The sequence below is a fragment of the Mycteria americana genome, chromosome 11 (genome assembly GCF_035582795.1).
Source record: "Mycteria americana isolate JAX WOST 10 ecotype Jacksonville Zoo and Gardens chromosome 11, USCA_MyAme_1.0, whole genome shotgun sequence".
Classification (NCBI taxonomy): Eukaryota; Metazoa; Chordata; class Aves; order Ciconiiformes; family Ciconiidae; genus Mycteria; species Mycteria americana.
The window spans coordinates 23286277-23307057 of NC_134375.1; the positions used below are offsets into that span (position 1 = coordinate 23286277).

At 39.9% G+C, this 20781-nt stretch overlaps 1 protein-coding gene across 2 annotated transcripts in view; it reads left to right on the forward strand.

The window, feature by feature from the left end:
* The window catches only part of EEFSEC (eukaryotic elongation factor, selenocysteine-tRNA specific), a 130876-nt gene that overhangs the window by 65850 nt on the left and 44245 nt on the right, over positions 1 to 20781 (forward strand). For both annotated transcript variants that reach the window (XM_075513971.1, XM_075513970.1), the window contains exon 5: positions 7006 to 7647. In XM_075513971.1, coding sequence (XP_075370086.1) covers positions 7006 to 7647 — 642 coding nt within the window. The remainder of the gene's footprint in view (positions 1 to 7005; positions 7648 to 20781) is intronic.

Below are 20781 nucleotides of genomic sequence, written 5' to 3' on the forward strand. Positions count from 1 at the left end.
TAGAAGAGTTTATGAAAAGTTATCTGCTTACGTGTAAAAACAGTCTTATGTCTGAATTAGAGCTTTGCTTAATTTCCATGTATGCTTAGACAAGGGTTGGCTGAATTGTGGTAAATTGTAAACTAAAGTTAGGTAAAACTAAAAATTGTGGTAGCCTTTCAGACAAGTGGGCTGCGTTTTTTGACAGCGTAGCTTGATCTTCTCTGACCACCAAGAGATGATACTGGAATTGGGAAGATGAGATGCCTTATTCTTTATTTGGATTAGTAGTAGAGCAGTAGGGAGGAAGGCAGTCCTTGCTTTCAAAAGCAGCAGATATGGGATGCGTTTTGGTCGTGCAGTTGGGCCTAGGTTTGCTGCTCCTCTTCAGCTGTAAGCAGGCACATCTTCTCGGTGGTATTAAGGTGGTGTTTCTTGTATTTGGCACTCTGCAATGTATGGTCAGTTTATGCCTCTTAAGTGGTTTGTGTTTGGTTCTTTTTTTTTTTCCCCTTGTTTGTGTGCTGATTCAGGCAGGCTTGCTCTTGATGTATATCTAAACCTCGGGGCTGAAATAGTGCTTTCCTCATTTATCAGTTCCTCTCCTTTCTTGGATGTAAGTTTAAAGATGTAGCTCTTAGCAGCTGGGCTCTGAGACGTGATTTTTATTTTAAACTGATTGGAGTCCTCTGCATTTAAAGTGGGGTCTCTTTTTGTAATATGTACGTAATGTTCCTTTTATAAAGAATGCATTTGTAATTAGTATTGTCTCTAATATATTATTAAGACTAATGATTTTAACTTTGCAGTTTCTCACTGCTATTACAGGGAAGTATGGTTGCTGTATCTTTTATATCAGAAAGATGGACTCACGGCATTGGGTAGGCAGCAGGATGGCTAGGCTCTTATCTAAAGAAGCTATGAGCAATGGCATATGGTTGATAACTTAATGGAAGTTGGATAAATAAAGGAAAAGAAGCTCTGACATATCAGGGGAAAAAGTAATTAGTGGACTTTTTCTGTATTCTGTTTTCTATTAGTCTGTACTAAACTGCTTTGAAAATCTTAGTGGGCTTTTCCTTTGGTCTTCAAATAACGGGATCTCTTATTGAACACATTTGTTTATCTCAAGGGCTGAACTGTTTGGGTGCTCTTGATTTCTGTTTTGCATTTTTTTAATCTGCATTTGAACATGTAAACTTCTTTCTCACCCTTTTTATAGACCTTTACATAATGCTTTAGGAACATTAATGTGATTATACAAATAAAATTTAAAAAGTGAAGCAAATCCCTCTGCAAATGATGTAAGATTTCAACACATGGCTTTTGATTTATATGATGACATATAATCAATTCCCTTGTGCCATTATTAGAAAACAAAACGTGAGTGAATTTCTTAGCAAAGTTTGTAGCAAGCTTTATAATGGTATCCAAGTTTTCCATGTTTACCTACGTTGTTTGCATGCGAGTCTGTCTCTTCAAAGTTGCACTCAATATTGTTCACTTTCTTTCTGTGTCTAAATGCCTAATTCCCCCAAAGAAGAGAAAAATAGGTCTCTAGTAGATTGCTAAAATGGGCCTTGCGCTATTTTCATGGACAAGATGAGACAGAAGTTGTTTTACAGGCAGCATTTTGAGGACAAAAATTGGGTGCTCGAAATAAATGCAAAGCAATGCCAAAGATATTGGTCATAGCTGGTCTCAGTTAAAAATTCCTATTGCTCAGGACAGAATGCTCCAAAATATTTAACATCCTTCTGTGGGTGGGTGGGTGGACTGAGTGATCCAGCCCCAACTCCCTACTTGAAATTTCTATTGCCGTAAAGCTAAAGAAAATATGTGAAAGTTCAGAACTGTGCTATAACTTGTGGGGATCCTTTACATAGGGAAACTAGACATGCATAAGAGAAACAAATCTAATACTGAGGGCCAGTTGCATCCTTTTCAGTGCTTCCAGGTTTGTATTTTGAAGGCCCGACAAAACAAAGATGAATTTTAGTTATGTACTTCAGTCTCTTGGGGAAAGAAAGGGGGGGGGGGGGGGGGGGGGGGAACCACCCCCACCACCACCCACCCCCACCCCCCCCACCCCCCAAAAAAAAAACAAACAAACAAACAAAAAAAAAACCAAAACCCCCAAAACCTACATTTGGAGTATTTTTAAACCATGGATGAATGTCTCTGTCAGTTGGGGTCAGAGTGGAATGGAATGAAATACTGTACTGATGTTCATGGTCTGCTCAGAAAACAGGAAGTTAGTGATTTAAAGCTACTCTGGCTCCTGTTATTTGATCCAGTGGGTGCAGATCAACTCACTGATTCACTTCTCTGGTGGTTCCATGTCTGACCTTTTGAAGGAGATGCAATTCCAACTGCGTTCTCGTGTGATCTAATCCACCTCCCCCAATCACCTAGGCGCACTCTAGCATTGTTCTGGTCAGATTCTAATTCTTTCATACGCTATGCTCTTGGAACAGAGTCTATGGTCAGTTAAGATACTGTGCTGTATACTCCTTTTACAGTTGATCCCAGTAGTGAGAACGTGTAGAGAAAAAAAGGAATGGGCTTGAATGTGTTCTTCCCCTTTGCTTTCTTTCTGTCCTTTTATATGTGTATGAGAACTTTAGATACAAGAATATATACCATGAACGTAAGTGGAAAAACTGTTTACATTTAAAACAAATATAGATGGGCTGATTAAATTGTCTGCAAGGTACTGGATAGGTCAGCATGAAGTGCTGATTTTCAGTGGGTTGAGTAATGCAGTATTTTTCCCTTCACATGTCTGAGGACAAGCAGATCTGAAAGCCAGACCCAGCTACAAAGAAATCGGGTGATTCTTAAAGCTCTGGCTGAGCACTGCCAGGGTGGGAGGCTTGCCTCCCATGAGAGAGTTGGGGCAGCACAGATAATCTGCTGTGGTTGGGGGGGGAAGCTTTGCTTTACATGATTCTGCAAATTTTCAGTGTTTTTTTTAATTAGGGTAGTCTTTTCTGAAAGAGCAGCCTGGAAGAGAATTAGTCAGGATCCAAGACTTTTCCTGAACTCACATTGGAGACTGGTGAGCACCATCAGCAAATGTGTGAACGGGAGCCATCCTGTTAAAGCCTCATGCAACACTGGAAAATACTCCTGTATTGATACTCCACTGCAAAGTTTCTCCTACACGGAGGAATTGCAGCAAGCTTTTGCCATGGGAAGTGACACTTTACTAATTGTATACTCTCTTAAACGTAGTTTAACACTGAACAATGTGGAAGAACGCAGCTATTCTGATACAAGCTAGCTCTGTATGCCGTGGTTGAGAACTGCAAATCTCATGGAAAAAGTTTAATCATGTGAAGTGAATATTTTAAAAGTCCTTGTTAATTCTCCTCCTGATTGTTATTTGTGGACTGCATGTTAGATGCATCAAGCCTAATCATTTGAGTTAATTTAAGGGGAGAGAGTAGGTATAACGCTTCTGCGGGATGTTTCATAGATCCCTAATTAAATGCTAAGATGTATTCTGAGTATATGCCTATAAGAATAGGTATTTTAAAACACAATCTTGAATGTTACCCGAGTTCTGTGAAAGATGTTTCGGATGAATACATGTAGACTGTTTTAGAGACTGGCGAATACTTTCTGTAAGAATTTCACCCAACTGTTTAGGTGGGTAATTTCTAAAAAGTAATATTATAAATTGGACTGTTAATAATAAAATAAAGAAAAAAAATCTGTTTTGTGCCTCCATTTAAGGTAAAAAACTGCATAAATCTTTTGTGCATCTTCCAGTTCCAATTTTGTGTTGAGGAGCGGCAGGGATGGAAGATTCCTTAGTTCTTGTCAGCTTATTCACCCTGTCTGTGGTTGTAGAAGATGGAAGATTAACAGCCAGTATTATCACACATGAAATCCCAGAAGTCTTTCAACAAACCCCCGTGGTTTGGGCTGGTGCTTTCTGTATGGCAATTCCAATCTTGTAGTGCTTGTTTATTTTTGAAACATGTATGTTTAGAAAACCTTCTATTTTTTTTTAAAGTCCTTAAACATTACTTGTATCATCAGTGTGGCAGCTACCACAATGATTGGAACTGGAGAGGGAGGGGTAGGTTATAGTGAAGGAGAGAAGGAAGGGTTTGATTCAATCACCGGTTTGATTCCAGCCTTCAGAAGTACAACCTTGGAAGTGAATAGAGGTGGAGGTAAATGCTAAATTGTTTCTCTCCAATCCATCTAGATAGGTTGTACTGTCTAGGAGGTTTGGCTAAAGGGATGACAAGTATATATTTGAGTACAAAAATGCTTGAAACTGAAATCCTAGTGAGTATTTAGAATGGTCTTTTAAGTCTGTTCTGACATTAGTTAAGATAGTACCAAACTATTTTGGTCCAGGCTTTTTAGTGAGGGGTTTTTCTCTTGCATGAACACACCTCTTGATCTCCTTTCTCATAATATTCTGTGGATTCCCCAAGAATCCACAGGCACTGATGTAGCATTTGATTTGAAAAATGTTGCAATAATAACTTATTACAATCTGGAAAAGGATGTTTCTTTTGGTTTTGGTTAGCAGCCAGAGATCCAGGGAACCCAAACAATGTTTATAGTGGTGAAGCTCATGGCCATTGTTATTTGCATGATTTCAAGAAGGAATACAGGATTTTTGTTGTTTTCCAGAAGCTGTGCAGCTGCTAGATTTTTTTCCTCTTTTTTAATCAACTTTCTGTATATTGCCTAGACCATTTTTTGCTGACTTGGAGAGCTCTAGTTATATTCTAGTTATATTCTAGTTATATTCTAGTTATATTCTAGTTATATTCTAGTTATATTCTAGTTATATTCTAGTTATATTCTAGTTATATTCTAGTTATATTCTAGTTATATTCTAGTTATATTCTAGTTATATTCTAGTTATATTCTAGTTATATTCTAGTTACTGAAAGTTTTTTAGTTCAGCTAATAGACTTTTCATCTACTTCTCTATTTTGATCTACGTTTCTGCAATTTGTTCCCCTCTTGAGTCTTTCTTCCCTTTTTTTTTTTTTCCTACAGTCTTCTCTTAGCATTGCTTAGTTTGGTGATGTTGGGAATAGGCATACAAAGATTTGTCTGAAGCAGAGCACTATGTCCTTCATACAGGGCAGCAGGCTTTGTAGAAAAGGTGAAAAACATAGTTTTGTTTCCACTTCCACTTTTCCTGCATCCAAGACGCAGGAAAAAAAGCTGATATTTTCAGTATTACCCTGTGAGTAAATAATTCTGTGATTAAAATTAATAAGGTTAACTTCCCTAGAGTGTTCCGAGTTGTCTAACCTAAATGATGTGCTCTACACTGTGTGACACTGAGAACAAAGCCCAGATCTGCTGAGTCCAGTCCTTTGGTTTGGGATTTGCTTCATCAGTACTTGTGTATTTTCTTACTTTCAGGAGTTAAAATATAAATGGGGTGGGCCAGGATTAGAAGTTGGGCTACTAAGGGACATGCAGTGGCTGGAGATTGATTTGAGAACAGTTCCAGCTGAGCAAGACAGATACTAATGGCTTGAATGCTGAGAATTGCACAGTAGCATTTGATGTGAACCTTTTTGATCGCTGTAGAATTAGTACTAAGAAAAGGGAGAGAGAAGAAGAAACTACACTGAGACTTGAGATCTGTTCTAGCAGTGGTGGTGTTCTGTATGCATTCACAGTATAATGTATTGTATATTGATAAAGACATACTGAAGAAATGATTTCTGGAACAGAGCAATTCCCATGGAGAGTTCACTTCTTGGATCTGAATTTTGAGGTTTCAGCCCTTCAAAAACGTTGTGTATAACTTTTCTGTACTAAGGACTCTTGTCCAAGTACTCAATATTTATTTAGGAGATAAATATTTTTTTATTGCCAAAATATCATTTCGGTATTAAAAGCTTGGTATCTAATGTAGGGACTTCAAGCAGAGTGGTTACCTATCTAAGCATCCAGCATTAGTATGAATGCAACAGGTGGCAACATAAACACATTATCAGAAAAAACCATTTGATTACATGCAAACTAGGGAGGGGAAAAAAAAGATCTTATTAAACGATGGTTTGCAGAACTGAAAGAAAAGCCAAAATGTTGGCTTTAACAACATTTTGTTAAACTAAACTGGTTTAGTGTGATCAAGCTGAGCCTAAACTGATCTTTAAATAAACTTTTTTAAAAGCTTATTTCATTCTTTTCTTGTCCTTGAGAACTCCTTGAAATAAGTAATACAATAGCAAGCTCAATAAGGGCAAACTTTCATAGCATCTGGGAAGAGCTAAATAAATTTTAAATATAAGTGGTGGCCAGTGCTGCACTCTTCCTGTGATAATCCTAACGGATGGAACCCCACATTTTAGTGACAGTGATGCTAGCCATATATTTATGAACATTCAAATCTTTGCAAGAAAGCTTTGAGGACTTTTTTTAATATATGGATCATCATAGACTAGGAGATGGTAGATCTTTGTATTACCAATTATTTTGCAGTGATAGGTTACAAGATTTCATTGTGCGTGTTGTACAAATGCATTGTAAGGAGAGGTGTTTTGTTATGAAGATTTTACAGTTGAATTTAAGTCAAAGTAGCGTATGAAACGATTTTCATAGAAGGGGTGGGAGAACAGTCACGTAGGTGCATGGATGGGTATTGTAGGGCTACGCTTCCGATGGTGCAGGTGCTTAGGGGGAGCACATCAAGCAAGCTACTCCATGGTGTGGAATATCTGTTGATTTGCAGCTAGTATGTAGGTATAGCAGCATAGATGATGCAAGTGTCAGCATAATTGTGGCCATGATAATCTTACATTCTCATGAACAAAAGTAGCATAAGCTAAGAGGCTCAAACCTGTGGCCATTCTAAATGATGGGATATGTTCTCAGTCTGTTCACTTTCTACTTTTTGAATTGTGGACTCTTCTAGAAGGTCAGTCATCTTATAAGAGAGCAGGGTGTGATACCTGGCTTTGCGCTTGTGATGCACTCCTGTGCAACTAATTGCTTCATTATTTTTTTTTCTTGGTCTTTCATCAATAGGTGACAAAGAAAGTGAAGTCCATGCAGATGTTCCATACTCCTGTGACTTACGCTATGCAGGGTGACAGAGTAGGTATCTGTGTAACCCAGTTTGATCCCAAACTGCTAGAACGAGGCCTAATCTGCACCCCAGAATCACTTCACACCATCCATGCTGCAATAATTTCCCTGAAGAAAATCCAGTATTTTCGAGGAGCTCTTCAGACCAAGGCCAAGTTCCATATCACAGTGGGTCATGAAACAGTTATGGGAAGAGTGATGTTTTTCAGTCCAGCCCCTGCTGATTTCAATGAAGAAATTCAAGAAAATGTTTTTGATTTTGAAAAAGATTATCTTTATCAAGAGGAATATTTGTCCAAGGACTCAAATTCTTCAGAGGAGAACAAAGAAAATGACCGGGCAGGAGAAGTCCAGCTCCCAAGACAACAGTGGGCTTTGCTAGAGTTTGAAAAACCAGTTACTTGTCCTAAACTGTGCCTTGTGATCGGCTCCAAGCTGGATACAGATATTCACGCAAATACCTGCAGGTTGGCGTTCCATGGGGTGCTGCTCCAAGGCATGGAAGACAAGAACTACATGGAGACTTTCCTTCCAAAACTGAAAGTGTACAAACTGAAGCACAAAGAAGGACAAGTGGAAAGGGTAAGCTGTCTCTTTAACGCTATACATTGGAAGGGGAAAAATTTGTTCTGTGTAAGTACATGTATTGGTGAGCTACAGAAGTTTCACTGTCCTGTTCTAGAGTCTTTATACACATTTTTCTTATATTTGTATACCTAGTGTATTACATCTTGTCTGCTTGCAGGCAGAAATCACTGCTTAAAAGTGACTAGTGTATTCAGTTCAATGCAGTGTTGAGTAATTTGATGCTGGTTTTTCACTGATCCTGTTGATGTCTAGCCACTCTGTTCTTCCTGCAAACTTGCTTTGTGTACGTTCCAAAGTGGCTCATCTGTTCTCTTCCCAGCTGACAAAACTTCCAGCTTTCTATTGACATATTTTACACAGTTATTCTGCAGTGCATTGAAAATGTAAAGACAGTCTAAAACAAATAAAGTACCATTAGATTAAATAACACAGAGAACACTAATTCTTTTACGCATTTTCACATTTTATTAAATAAGAACCTCAATTATTACCACTTATTGTAGTAGGCAAAAAGATGTGTTACAGAGCTATAGCATGCTGAAGTTGGGATTAAGCTCTTGACATCATGGAGAACTTGGAGCCTTGATTAACGCATGTTGTTTCCATGTCGCAGAGGTGTTAATCTGCTATAGGGGATGTACTTGACCCACCTTGTTGTGGCAGAAAATAGAGGTGCTTTCTGGAGGAGTTAGCCTCTCCAGTAAAAATTCGGATTTTTTTACTGTCCCTTCAGTATGGATAGATACACTGTCTGTAGCGGTTGGTATTATTACATCGCTGTTGTAAGTTCGATCTTGGGGGTGGTTACCTTTCAGTGGTCAGTGGAGAACCATTTGTTTATGCATCCCATAGTGGATTTTTTCATGATGAATGGTTTAGGTGGAGATTGCAAGATATAAATAATTTAATTGCTTATCCCTAAATGAGCAGAATTGATGTAAACCTCATCAAATGTTTACTTGATGTATTAGTGCAGGAGGTATTTTATTAACTTTTGGGTAAAGAACTATTAATTTTTATTTTCCTAATCCAAAACCTGATCGTCTGAAGAAAATGTTTAGTGTTCTTACTTTTCAAAATTCCATCAAGTTGTGTTGAGTACTGCATAATATCTCTCCTTACTTTACTGTAGGAGACTAAACACTTAGCATACCTTACCATGTTTGCAATTTATAATGCAGACTTCTTGAATACTTTTTTGTTTGTTTGCTTTACTAATTTAATAGTAAAAAGTAAGCAGAGATCCCTGTCAGGGTATGGGTTTGAATTAGGTTTTTTTTCTAGATGCCTCAACTACGTGAATTGATCAGATGGGTAATTTGTATTCCCCCCTTTTCTGTGAGGTTTCTATGTTGCTGGTTTAGCTTTTTTTAAAAAAAAAAAAAGTTTCTCCTTTGCATTTCCACTACTGACTTTGGAGCCATTCTTTTCAGAGCTACAGACCTGTGATGTTGTGTTGGTTGTTTGGATGCCAGTTTTGCCGCTAGGAAGGAAGGGAGGGAGGAGGAGGATAGCTGTAGCTTTCTGAAAATTTTGTCTCTATTAATACGGGTTCTATGGAACACCCAAAATCAGCAGTCACTCTTCAGAATTTTGGTAGCAGATGTATTGTTTCCTTTGTTTGAAATGGCCAGCTACCTTTCTCTTTGGCTGACGGTGGTGTTGAACTAGAACAACGGGTCCAAAGTGTTCTGTTCTCTAAGCTGCAGAGAAGCTTAGACCAAGCGTGCGTCTCTGGATGCCGGCTCTTGGGATGCTCTAGAGCTATCTGAACTCACAAAACATTTGCCTTTATCTTTGCTAAAAATTTACTCGCTTGTGCATGGCCCGTGCTGCTAATATCCAGAGAGACCTGGCTTCCCAACTCCTTTTGTTTCTCTGTGGCTGTAGGAATATGCATGAAAACAGAAGGTTGTATGACCCATGGAGACATGTGCTGCTTGTGTTTTGTTTAACTGAAATGAACTGGTCTCAGATTCTTTCTTTATTTTTGCTCTCAGTGCATGGCATTAGTCTATGGAAGTTGAAAACTTACAGGGTCCCAGCTGTGTGAGTTGTCTAACTGGGTTAACAGAGTTTGCTGTTAGCCTTGGTCGTGCATTTTTAATTGTTTTTATTTAGTGTTATTTTCAAGTCCTTTGCCAGTTCAGTTATTCTGCTATTGATTTTACTGTGTAAATAATGGCATAACATTAATCAAATTATGCATATTTTATTTTCTGGACCAGAAAATAACAGACAAACGTGGGTTAGTGAACACTTGACCAATAGTCATTTATTAGGCTGATATATTAGTGAACTGTGTTGCTATCTTCCCATGCCTTTTAAAACATAGAGCTGGGGGTTTTATTATTTTATCCTGTCTTCATCTGTCGCAAACTGTGTGCTATATATGGGCCTTGATCGCTGTCTGTATGAATGCTAATTGGCCCTGTACATGAACAGTTGCCATCGAATAGCCTGTCTGTGGGTTAGGTTTGTTCTCGGATTCTGCCTCCTGTGGTACTGTACTCGGAGCTGGCACTTTCCCTGATGCATGCCGAAAGGATAGTGGAGCAAACATCGTAAGAAAAGCTCACGATGCAAAGTCACGGGGGTGCGCAGGGACTTGGGAGAGTTGGTGGGAAGAGGATTGTGCCAGTTATAAAGGACCTGCTGGGGAAGTACTTGCAGCGTTAGTTGAGGTAGCTGCTATTAAGCCTGTGCTTTTGCAGAGCAGAGAGCAGCAGGAACAATTGGGTGGTACAGTGACTTATTTTAGTACACAAAGTCGCTAGCTAATAGAAAATCTGAATCAGCTGGTCCCACCCTGCTGCTGATGGATGGCTGGAGATTAGGATCGCTGAATTTAGGGTGTCTATTCTTGGCACTGATACAGGAAAATTTCTTTCTCTGCTGAGCAAGGAAGCTCCCCCCTCCTCACCTTCCCTGGGGAGGCATAAAATAATAATAATTTTTTAAAAAAAAGTTACCTTCATGAGAAGTGAACTGTTCCTCCAGGGAATACTGCTGGGGAAAATTAGCTTCATAGCTTCCTGAAAGGCTGGGAGAGAGGGAGGCAGGGGCACGTAACGTCCGCCTTCCCGGGTTCAGCATGGGGTGGAAACACGCTCTCAGAACCGGGCTGTAGTGGAATTCAATAGTACCCGTCTGTAAAATGCTGCACCTAATCTGATGTGGGCTCTCCCAAGCCCCCCGCTTGCTGCTAGAATTAAAATAAATTCCCTGCAGTTCAACTACCAGTTTACCCAGGAGAAATCAGGCATTTATGGTTTGGCTTTTTATTCCTATTCTGATTAATTTCAGAGCACTGATGGAATAGTAAGAATTGTAAATTCATTAAGTTTCACCATCACAGTACTTTTTCTTTTGTGCCCCTAGTGCACAGCACCCCCCTGGATTTTAAGGTTTATTTTTTTAATAAAAGAACAACATTTATTCTCAAAGATTTCTTGGCTAAGAGCAAGTGTGACATTTTTGCTGTTTCACACAGAAATCAAATCTATGAACTGGGTAAACACCATATTTTAAAAAGGTAAGAAAAAATCATACTTAAACTAGAAAATAGTCTTGAATTAGTACGTTTTAGTGAAAAGTCACACCTAAACTTCCTGATTTTTCTCATCTGCTCAAGTGATGGTAAACGTTCTACAAAAATTCAAGTACCCTTGCACTTCTTTGTACTGCTCGCTGTTTCCTTTTGGTGTCTTGCCTCTTTAATGCTAAGACTTGAGTAGAGCACTGGGAGAGAAAGAATCAAAGCCTTGCTGCTGTGGTTCACCAGGATCTTTGAATTTACCTGTCTGCAGCGTGTCCTTGAGCCTTTCTTTTTGCATCCTTGCTATTTTTTTGCCCTGATTTTTTTTTTTTAGGTATTTGTTACTGTAGCATCTGAGAAATTTGGCTTTAAAACATTTATCATCTGCCTTTTTTGTTAAGTTAGTGTTGTCTGAGATGCTGCATAGTGCAGGAAACTTGCTTCTAACCAGGGTGGGGCATTTTGGGGTCTGCACCTATGCTGGCATTGCATCTTGGTTATGAAGAAGTTGCACGATTCAAACTGGAGTTAGGATTTTATCTGATGTTTTTGAACTGTTGTAGAAGTGTGTGGATGCTCCTGTTTTGCTTTAGACCAGATTTGTTTTGGGGTTAGAGTAAGTCTTTAGCGGGTTAGTTTTAAGGAAAATCAAAATGTGCCATGCCCTCAGAACTAAGAGGGCACCGTCAAAGGGTTTATACTTGGTTAACTTGATGATTTAAAAATGATGTGAAATACTAGTCTGGTTTTCTCTTGCAAAGAGGACTTGAGACAGGAGAAGTTCAGTGGAAGGACGTTTCTGTTGAGCATCTTTCTGGCGTGGTTATGTGGAGGCAGAGACTGTTGCCCTCTGGACGCTTTACTTTTGCAAAACCTTGGCTGCCTGACAAATGTACTTTTGATGGGAAAGAGAGCTAGGCTGGCAACAAGTGGCTTGTACTGATAAAAAAAGCTAAAAGCAGGGCTGAGAGTGCCGTCGTGAACACCGGTGTCGCTTTAAGGAGTGCGATAGGGGAATCTTGGTGGAAAAAAGGGCAAATGAGATGCTGCGAAGAAAGTTTATCCCTCTGAATTGGCATACAGCGGTGGCTGTGAATGTGGGCATGCTAAACTGCAGCAGGTCAGCAGCCCCTGGAGTCGCAGACAAGCAAATTATGAAGATAGAAACAGCAACTGTTGTCCTTGGGTCTTGCGCTTCTGGAGACGGGCTGCTTGCCAGTCAGCTCTTCGCAGTTCCGTGGGCAGAGAGACTTATATTAATCCTAATGCCATCTCTGAAATATCTTCCTCTGAGTTTTACCTCTACGCAGCATTGCAGATTAATTCCAGGCTGACTCATGAAGCAGTTACTAAGTTCCTGGGATAAATCCTTTATATTTGTCATGTTACTTGCTCTTTGGCTTCCATGGACACACAGGTTGAGTGCAGTGAATTTCAACCGAAAGGTGAACCGTAGAAGTGCATCGTGCTTTCCTGCATGACTCAGATATTCTGCCTGCTTTGAAAGTGTTTGCACAAGCAGGATTTATCTCGGGATGGTTGCCACAGGGTCCTATTGTCGAGGATGCTCGTAAATCAGTAGCTCTGTGGCAGAAACAAAAGGAGAAGGAAAACTCTCTGCCTTGCTTGCATAGCACAAGCTGCACCTTCTGCACTTTCAGGCTTGTGTTGTGAAAAATATATGTGTGTGTCAGCTGTGATTGTTTCCCATTTTAAGCATAGCAGAATGTTTTCTGATGAGAATGGGCTTGTCCTTCCTGAAGATGCTTTCTCTGTGTTCCTCTGACATTAAGAAAAATTAATTATCTCTGTGTGTTTCAAAAATTTTAATGTATTTTTCTCATTATTTGCCTTGCTCTTAGGCTTTACTTATTTGATGGTAATCATGTTGCACTTGTTTCTTCAGCAGTTTCCTTTCATGTGTCACAGCCATGGGATGTCCTAGTTTATTCATAGCCACTCCATCCCCAAGTTTTGTGGGTTGCTGGATAGCGAGTTTTCTTATTGAACTCGTTATTGTGGGGACTGAGGCCATCGTGTAGCTAGCATGCTTAGTTTCTGGAGGATGGAAGAATCACTTATTGCTTAATAACATCATGTTACTAATTGTTTGAATATTGGTGCGATCTGAGTGTCCCCAAGGAGAAAAGTATTGTTGCAGGAGCAAGATGTGAAAGCAGCGTAAGTTATCAAGATTTTTATCAGAGCATCTCTTCTGAAGCTTGAATGGAAGAGCCAAAGCTTATCTTTCAGCATCTTTTAAAAGAAGTGTTGGGTGTTTTTCTCTCTTCTTACAGTAGGATAATGAGAGCTGTGTCAGACCAAGTGTATTACCTGAGTGGTTAAATTGGAAGGTCTTTGTCACCGTCACTTAACAGATCTTTCTGGCCTTTCAGAAGAAGGGTGAGATATTGTGGAGATGACTACTAGTAAGCAACCGCAGGAAGTTTGAGAAAATAGTATTTAAGTTTGTTGATGACCAGCAATGACCCAGACTATCGTTTAGGGAGCTAGACATTTTGAAAAACGGCGGTTGTGGAAATGGCTTTTTTTAACAATTATCAGCCATATTTTGTCTTTTAATTCCTTATGGGTTTTTATGAGTGAAAACACCAACATTTAGTTTAGAGTACATGTCAAGTTTATAGTAGCTCAGCCACACACTTAACCAAACGGCCGAAGCAGGGTACAAAGGAGGAAAAATGAACTCGCCCGTGAGTGAGTAGGAACATCCAATACGGTTCCTTTAGGGGATGAGACCAGACTTCTGCGGAGGTTGTCTTTACTTGTCTTTACTTGTGGAGGCGGTAAGTTAGTATGGGAGTGCCAGAGTATTCCTGTCTGGAAAGACTCTTGAGTAGAGGATCATGCGTGAGCAACATGCCACGCGTGTTTACCAGGGGAGGTTTAGACTGGATATTAGAACATTTTACTTCACTGCAAGGGTTATCAAGCATTGGAACAGGCTGCCCAGGGAAGGGGTTGAGTCACCATCCCTGGAGGTATTTAAAAGAGATGTAGATGTGGTGCTTAAGGACATGGTGTAGTGGTGGGCTTGGCAGTGTTAGGTTTACGGCTGGACTCTGATCTTAAAGGTCTTTTCCAACCTATATGATTCTGTGAACACTGGTACTTTTTTCACTGAATCCTTTCCAGATATCTCATCACTAATGCCAAAATTCATTGCACAGAATTGTGCCCCTGCACTGTATTTAAAATATTTGCCACAGAAATACTGTTCCTTGAATTTTCTGTTGCATGGTTGCAGTGTGGCTAGGAATGAAGAGAAGTAAATTCTACCTGCTCAGATAGTTAGATTTTTCCATCGAACTTACTTCTAGATAAAGGATGTTTCATTGGCTTACTAGGGCTACTGTTTCATCTGCTATTTTCTTATAGCGGCACTGTAGTTCCAGCAGGATAGCAAGGAAGACACTGCATCAGCCAGGCAACGACGCTCTCTGGGTGACTGACGCGGTGTGCAGGCTAACACGGGCACAAAGTGAGTAATGAGCCCAAACTGTCCAGTGAAGACTGGAGTGCTGCCTGCAGGCCCAGGCAGTGACCTGGGCTGTCTGCAGAACCTTCTGTGACTCCAGCTGGGAGAAGTGGTGGATGTCACTCCATCTACTGTAAACATGCAGACGCCACAATTAATATTTTTCCTCCTTTGAAGTCTGAACATGAGTTTGTTTGGTTCTGCTTGGCTGCTGATGGTATGCTAAATACAGTAATAATACAGAGATGAAGGCAATCAGGTGAATAAAAGTGCACAGCACACTCACTAGTTAAAATGCACTGTAAAATAGGAAAATAAAAGATGCATTTATTTACTGGCTCTTGTTTAGTTTTTGAGTAAAAGGGTTTGAGGAGCTTAGTGGGGGAAGGGGAAGGAAGGGCTGTATGCTCATTAAACAGAAACACCATTTCTGTTAAACAGTACAGAGAAAAGAGCCGAGATGTTTACTGACTGACACAACGCATGGATTCACACAGTAGAATAAATTTGTCATAAAAGTGTACCAGCTAAGTCACAGAATCTACTTGCTTGCTCATATGAAGAGATAGGTATTTTGTTCACTCACCAAGAAAAGAATGGCTTGCTCCATGTGACTGAGTAGTAGAATTTTGCAAGGCTTGAGTAACACCTATGGTTATTATTTATATTATTAAATTTAAAATGCAGACATGCTTTTGGGTCTTACAAGTGTATGGACAGCTGGTCTTGATTTTTCTGAGGTTGTGTAAGAGTCACCTGTGGGGGAATCGGTTTGTCAGCAAGGCAACCAATACACCATTTTATTTATTGGATACAAAAATAAATTACGAATGTTACTTAGGTTGCAAAATCAAGCGCTTGAAAGTTAGGAAATACCAGATTTACAGTTGCCTATGCAACATTAATTCTGTTCCCCTGTGCCTCTACCCTGTGCACTTAATAAGGCAGGGTTCCTGTGAAATTTTTTTGGATGTGGTCATGTAAAGACTGTATCACGGGGCATATCAAAGAGGGACAGGAATAAGGTTGTATGGACATCTGGCATTTTTTAAGTGCCCAATTCTGCAACTTAAATAACTTAGGTTTTATATAAATGTAATTTCCTAGGCATTTTTAAAGTAAAAAGGTAAAGTAAAACTTAACCTACATATTATTGAACTGTAACCATCTCTCTACTGTACACCTTCACTGGGATATGAGGTACAAATATTCAGCAGTGTGGCAGAGACTTGTATTGCTTGATACCACAAACCTTGTTAACCAAATGGCAGAAGGAAACTGTTGTCCAAGAGCGATGATGGACTGTTGGGCTTTGGGCAGAGGATCCACACACTGGAGTTGGAGGCCCTTAGGGGAAGGGACAGATGTGGGGTGTTTGTACATCCACGTGGTGTCTTCACGTGGTGGCCTCTGTTCTTTGTTCCTCTCTGCCCTCCCCAAGCTATCTGTGGGCAGTTTCCTTTAGAAGCAAATTAACTTACTGTCACCATACTTGACCTACCGCTACGTGCCAGATCTATGTGCTGTTCCAAATGAGACTTGCTGGGTCTCACTGATGTTTCCTTTTGGATGTTTAAGATCTCAGAACCTGAGATTGCCACAGTTAAACCACTTTAAAATAGCTGAAGAAAGTGCCTGAGTGTTCTTAAGTCGTGGAGATATCACCAGAGTCCTTCTGGCTGCTCAGAACCGCGGGCTGGGAGGAGCCTGCTCCAGCTCAGCAATCCTCTCTGTGTCCTTCTTACAAGGCCAGGTCAAGACTTCTGCATCTACAGACCATCTTCTCTGCGGAACAGCCTCTTTCTTGCTTTGTGCTTGGATAGTAAGCATTACAGGGTTTTTAATCTTTATCACATTTCAAGCTGGGCTGGCTGGTCTGGAGATGGAGGTCCTGAGCAGCGTAGTATGTGGTAACAGTCTGTAGCCTCCTCTGGTTCCTCTCTGTTGATGTTGCTTTTCTTACGTAAAGGGAACACAGCATAGATAGGTGTAAAGATTAATAAAATCATGACATCAACCAGTTTCTTCTCAGTTGGTAAGATGAATGTGTTAACTAGGCAGTGTCAGGAATTTAGTGCCTCTTTTTTTGGGATTCGGCCCTTCTAAACTTTAAATAGAGGCAAAGGAAACTTGCCCTATAATGGTGTATAATGAAGTTGGTGCCCTGTTTGTACCCTGTGCATGCCTGGAGAACACCAATGGGTATGTGGAGAGCTTTTAAAATCTAAGTCGGTCTGGTTAGGCAGTTCTTACTCATTGTCCTGAGCCAATACTAAAGGTTCCTTTTCCACTCCTGTACTCGTTTGAACCGGGTTATAGTGATGGCAAAATGCTCAGCAAAGGGAAGGGTGTTTATGGCTGCTTGTTCAAAACTCTCAAATGCAATTGTGCCTTTACTGAGAAAGGAAGAGAAGGGCAGGGAAAGGAAGATGTTTCTTGGATACAAAAAACATAGGCTGGGGAGAGATGGGACAAACATCTGAAAACCAAAGTTAGTGGATATGCGGAGATGTCTGTGTGATGGCTTCTTGCTCTATTAACGCAGCGGTAATGAGACATGAAGTACTGAAGGAGATGAACTTTTCATATCTGTTCCTTCCTCCTGGATGGATGTTCAAAGGCAGAAGTTTAGCTTGTTCGCTTGGAGGATGGCGAGAAGAAGGTCTTTAGAGCCCAGCACACAACTGAAAGCTTCTAGTGCCGGAGGGAACTGCAGAAAGAAAAGCCTTTAATTCTTCTATGCTGATGTAAGCTCTTGGTGGCTGACCAAATCATTCGTTCTTTGTACCAAGTTGTCCACCTAGTTCTCAGTAACAAACTAAAAGCTAGAACAGTCTTTGGAGAATCAAAAAAGCTGCAAACCCGATCGTCAGTGAAATCCTCTCGGTTCCTTTCTCCTTCACCCTTTTTGCGGCCTCATGTACCATCATTTTCTCAATGCGTGAAGCCACATTTTAAAAAAAGAACAGGAATTTGCAGCCTCCAAAATATTCCCATTTCTGACACAGAAACGGAGAGTGCTCGAAACTGTTTTCTAGAAATAAATGAGCTGTCACTGATCATGACAAAGATGTCTCAAGTGTACTTTTTCTAAAGTACAAAAAAGTAATAAAAATACTTTGTATTTTCAGTGTTAGTCATAGGTTCTTTTTTGTTCTTTTTCCCCTCCTGTTGTGTTTTGCTTTAGTTTCAATGGGCCATTTTTCAGTTTGCTTAGAATAATCCTCGGACCTCTTTTTATCCTTTTTAAAAAAATTGTTTTATTTCTATTTAAAACCATATAACTTTAGATTAAATCGGAAAAGATTATTCTTTCTCTCTCTGTATCCCTTTCTAGTGTTTAATATTCAGTGCTTTCATTTTCTGTCTCAAACCTTTTCTTATTTCCCGTCTCATTCTGGCACTGCTTTGTTTCCTCCTGTGTGTTTCTGTTCTGATCCTCTGACACCCCCCCCCCCCCCCCCCCCCCCCCCCGATATGTTAGGACACGGAGTTATTTGCTCTCAAAATGTGTGTGATGGATTGTTTGAGAGGGTGTTCAGATGACAGTAATTTCTAAGTTATCTTAAAAATGAGAGTGGTTTAACAGGCTGGACAATATAGCTTGCTATCCCTGCCCAAAGGGAAATCAGAGAGTTATTTTTCCTTGGAATTATACTATGGTTTGCACTGAATGCCAACACATGTAACATTAACTGTGGTTTTGCAAACAATAAATGGTAGCGTAAGTACTGCTTAGATGGGGAGTGTGAGGTGGTTAATTTTTCTGTGAACTTCTCGGTATTAGCAAAGGCGTTATGTGCCAGAGATGCACATACTTCACCTATGGTTATAAAGTGCTGTTTACTTTTCTCTTGCAAACACAAAAGCCAAATGGGAAGGGATATTTCATAAACTCAGTGCTATTGTGTCCTCTGGTCTAAGCCATAAAACAAGAGTAACAGAGACGTTCCCTTTGAACTTGAAATCCTTTTCTAAGCTGCTGATCTAACCTCGGTGAGAGGGGGAGACTATACCAGCCAGAAAATTTTTCTCTTCTGGCTATTTCTCCCCGCCCCTTAAGTCCTTAAGTGAGTTTGATGCTGCACCTCTGCCCATAAATTTAAAAAAATATTATCGTAATGTAGGTCAGTGAACTGAAACGCCACTGTACACCATGGGGGATTAAAGTCAGAGAGGCAGCCCTCTCCCACTCCCACTAGGTCATATGACAATATAAACAAGAAATGCAAGGAGCCTTCAGCTTTTTCTTGCCCTAATCCTTTGTTTATGCAGCACTTAAACTGACTTTTGGGGTCGTCTCTGTCTGGCATTAAAGCCCTAAAGCTTTTTGAAGTTTCCCTGAAGTTAATAAAATTAGCCTGCCCTCATCGCTAGGCCCCTTGCGCTGCTTCGGAGCAGACTGCGTATCCCTTACTGCCTTTGCAGCGTTTGGCTTTTTAAGTTAATAATATTTTATAACCAAAAGAGAGTGTTTGAGAGAAAAGCAGGAAGATCTCCCAAAAGGCTGTTCAACTAATAGGCAAAGTGATTGCCATTGTAATGTTCTGAGAACTCAAAGGGGATTAACTTAAAATCCAGCGATTGGAGGTAAAGTAATTTGAAGAGTTGAGTTTCAGTTGGAGAGAACAACATGCGTTTTGGTGGCTTTTTACAAAGCAAGACTAAAACAAAAATTTAATTTTTCTTTTTATAAAATGTTCTGAAAGGTGAGAAAATGAGGTTTCCTTCATAGCAATTATCTCTCCTTCACCTATTTATTTTACTGCAAAGACTGATCACTTATCTTTAGTTTTTGTTACATCAGGCATTCTCTCGTTATTTAGTCGTCTTCAGGGGTAAATCGGTGGTGGGCTAACTGGGGGGGGGACAGACAACACCGGATGGGATGTATAGTATTTACCGTACGAGACTGAGACTTCGGGTCATAAAGGTTTTATTCCAAACAGCCACTTGGGCAAGTCACTGATCATTTATTATCTCAGCGCTGCTAAAGCAGTTGTTTTCTAATGATCTATAGAGATGCCCAAGGAATAATGGTGAATAATGGACAGAACATATCCATCGGCTAAAGGAGGGATTTTTTTAACAAGTTGACTGTTGGAGTGAAAGGAACAGCGCAACTGGAGCCCTCGCTTACTTTGCTAAACTGTGCGTACAAGAGCAAGACCTTAAAAAGCACAGTTATTTATAAAAGATGAGGGGGTTTAAAATCAAAAGGTATTGAGTATGGCGTACCTAAAGGGTAATAGATTTTGTTGCTGTTATAATCATCAATTTTAAGTTATTACCAGTGTACTCAAAGGTACATGATACCTGTAACACTTGTTCACAGAAATCATTTTGAGGTTGTTCTGGGTTTTTTTTCCTGACAGCCTTGCCGGGGAGGCTCTAAACTGGACCATGTTAGCCTAGTATGATTGCTCACCCTGTAATTCCAGTTTTAATTAAGTTAAAGATAACTTTGAAGTGCTCTTGGAAAAATAAAAGATGTTTATGTTTTCTTTAAAGTTGGCTTCCTGTGCCATTTTGGGGGGTAACTACAAAAATAATAGATATATGGAAGACCCTCACTGGAGTGCAAGTGACTGTGTGTATTTCAAACACAGGGGTAAGAAGCACGTAGCCAACGGTGGAGAAGTGGGACATTCAGTTTTGAAATTCTTATTTTAGGAATAAAAGACTTATAGGAAGAAGTAATATTTTTATTTCACCAGCTAATGCAACTGGAAAAATGAAGAAGGTTTTGAGAATGTAAGTGCTGCTTCCAGTTGGAATTAACAGCTTCTTTTTCTGCTAGTCTTCTATTTCAGACCTAAAGAAAGGCAAGTGCGCCTGAAATCTTATCTTCCCCCTCTACCACCACCTATTATCAGTGGCTCTAGTAATTATTCAGTTTTAAATTTAAGCCAGAGATTGACAAGCAGTGATACTATCATTAATGGTTCACAAGCTATTTTGAAGCAGTGTTTGTTGGGGGTGTAGGAGAGGACAGACACACTAAAAAAAAAAAAAAAAACCAACAAAAAAAACCCCCAGAAATGTGACCTTTTGGGAAAAGATGAGTGGATGTTCAGGCAGCGAATGTTGT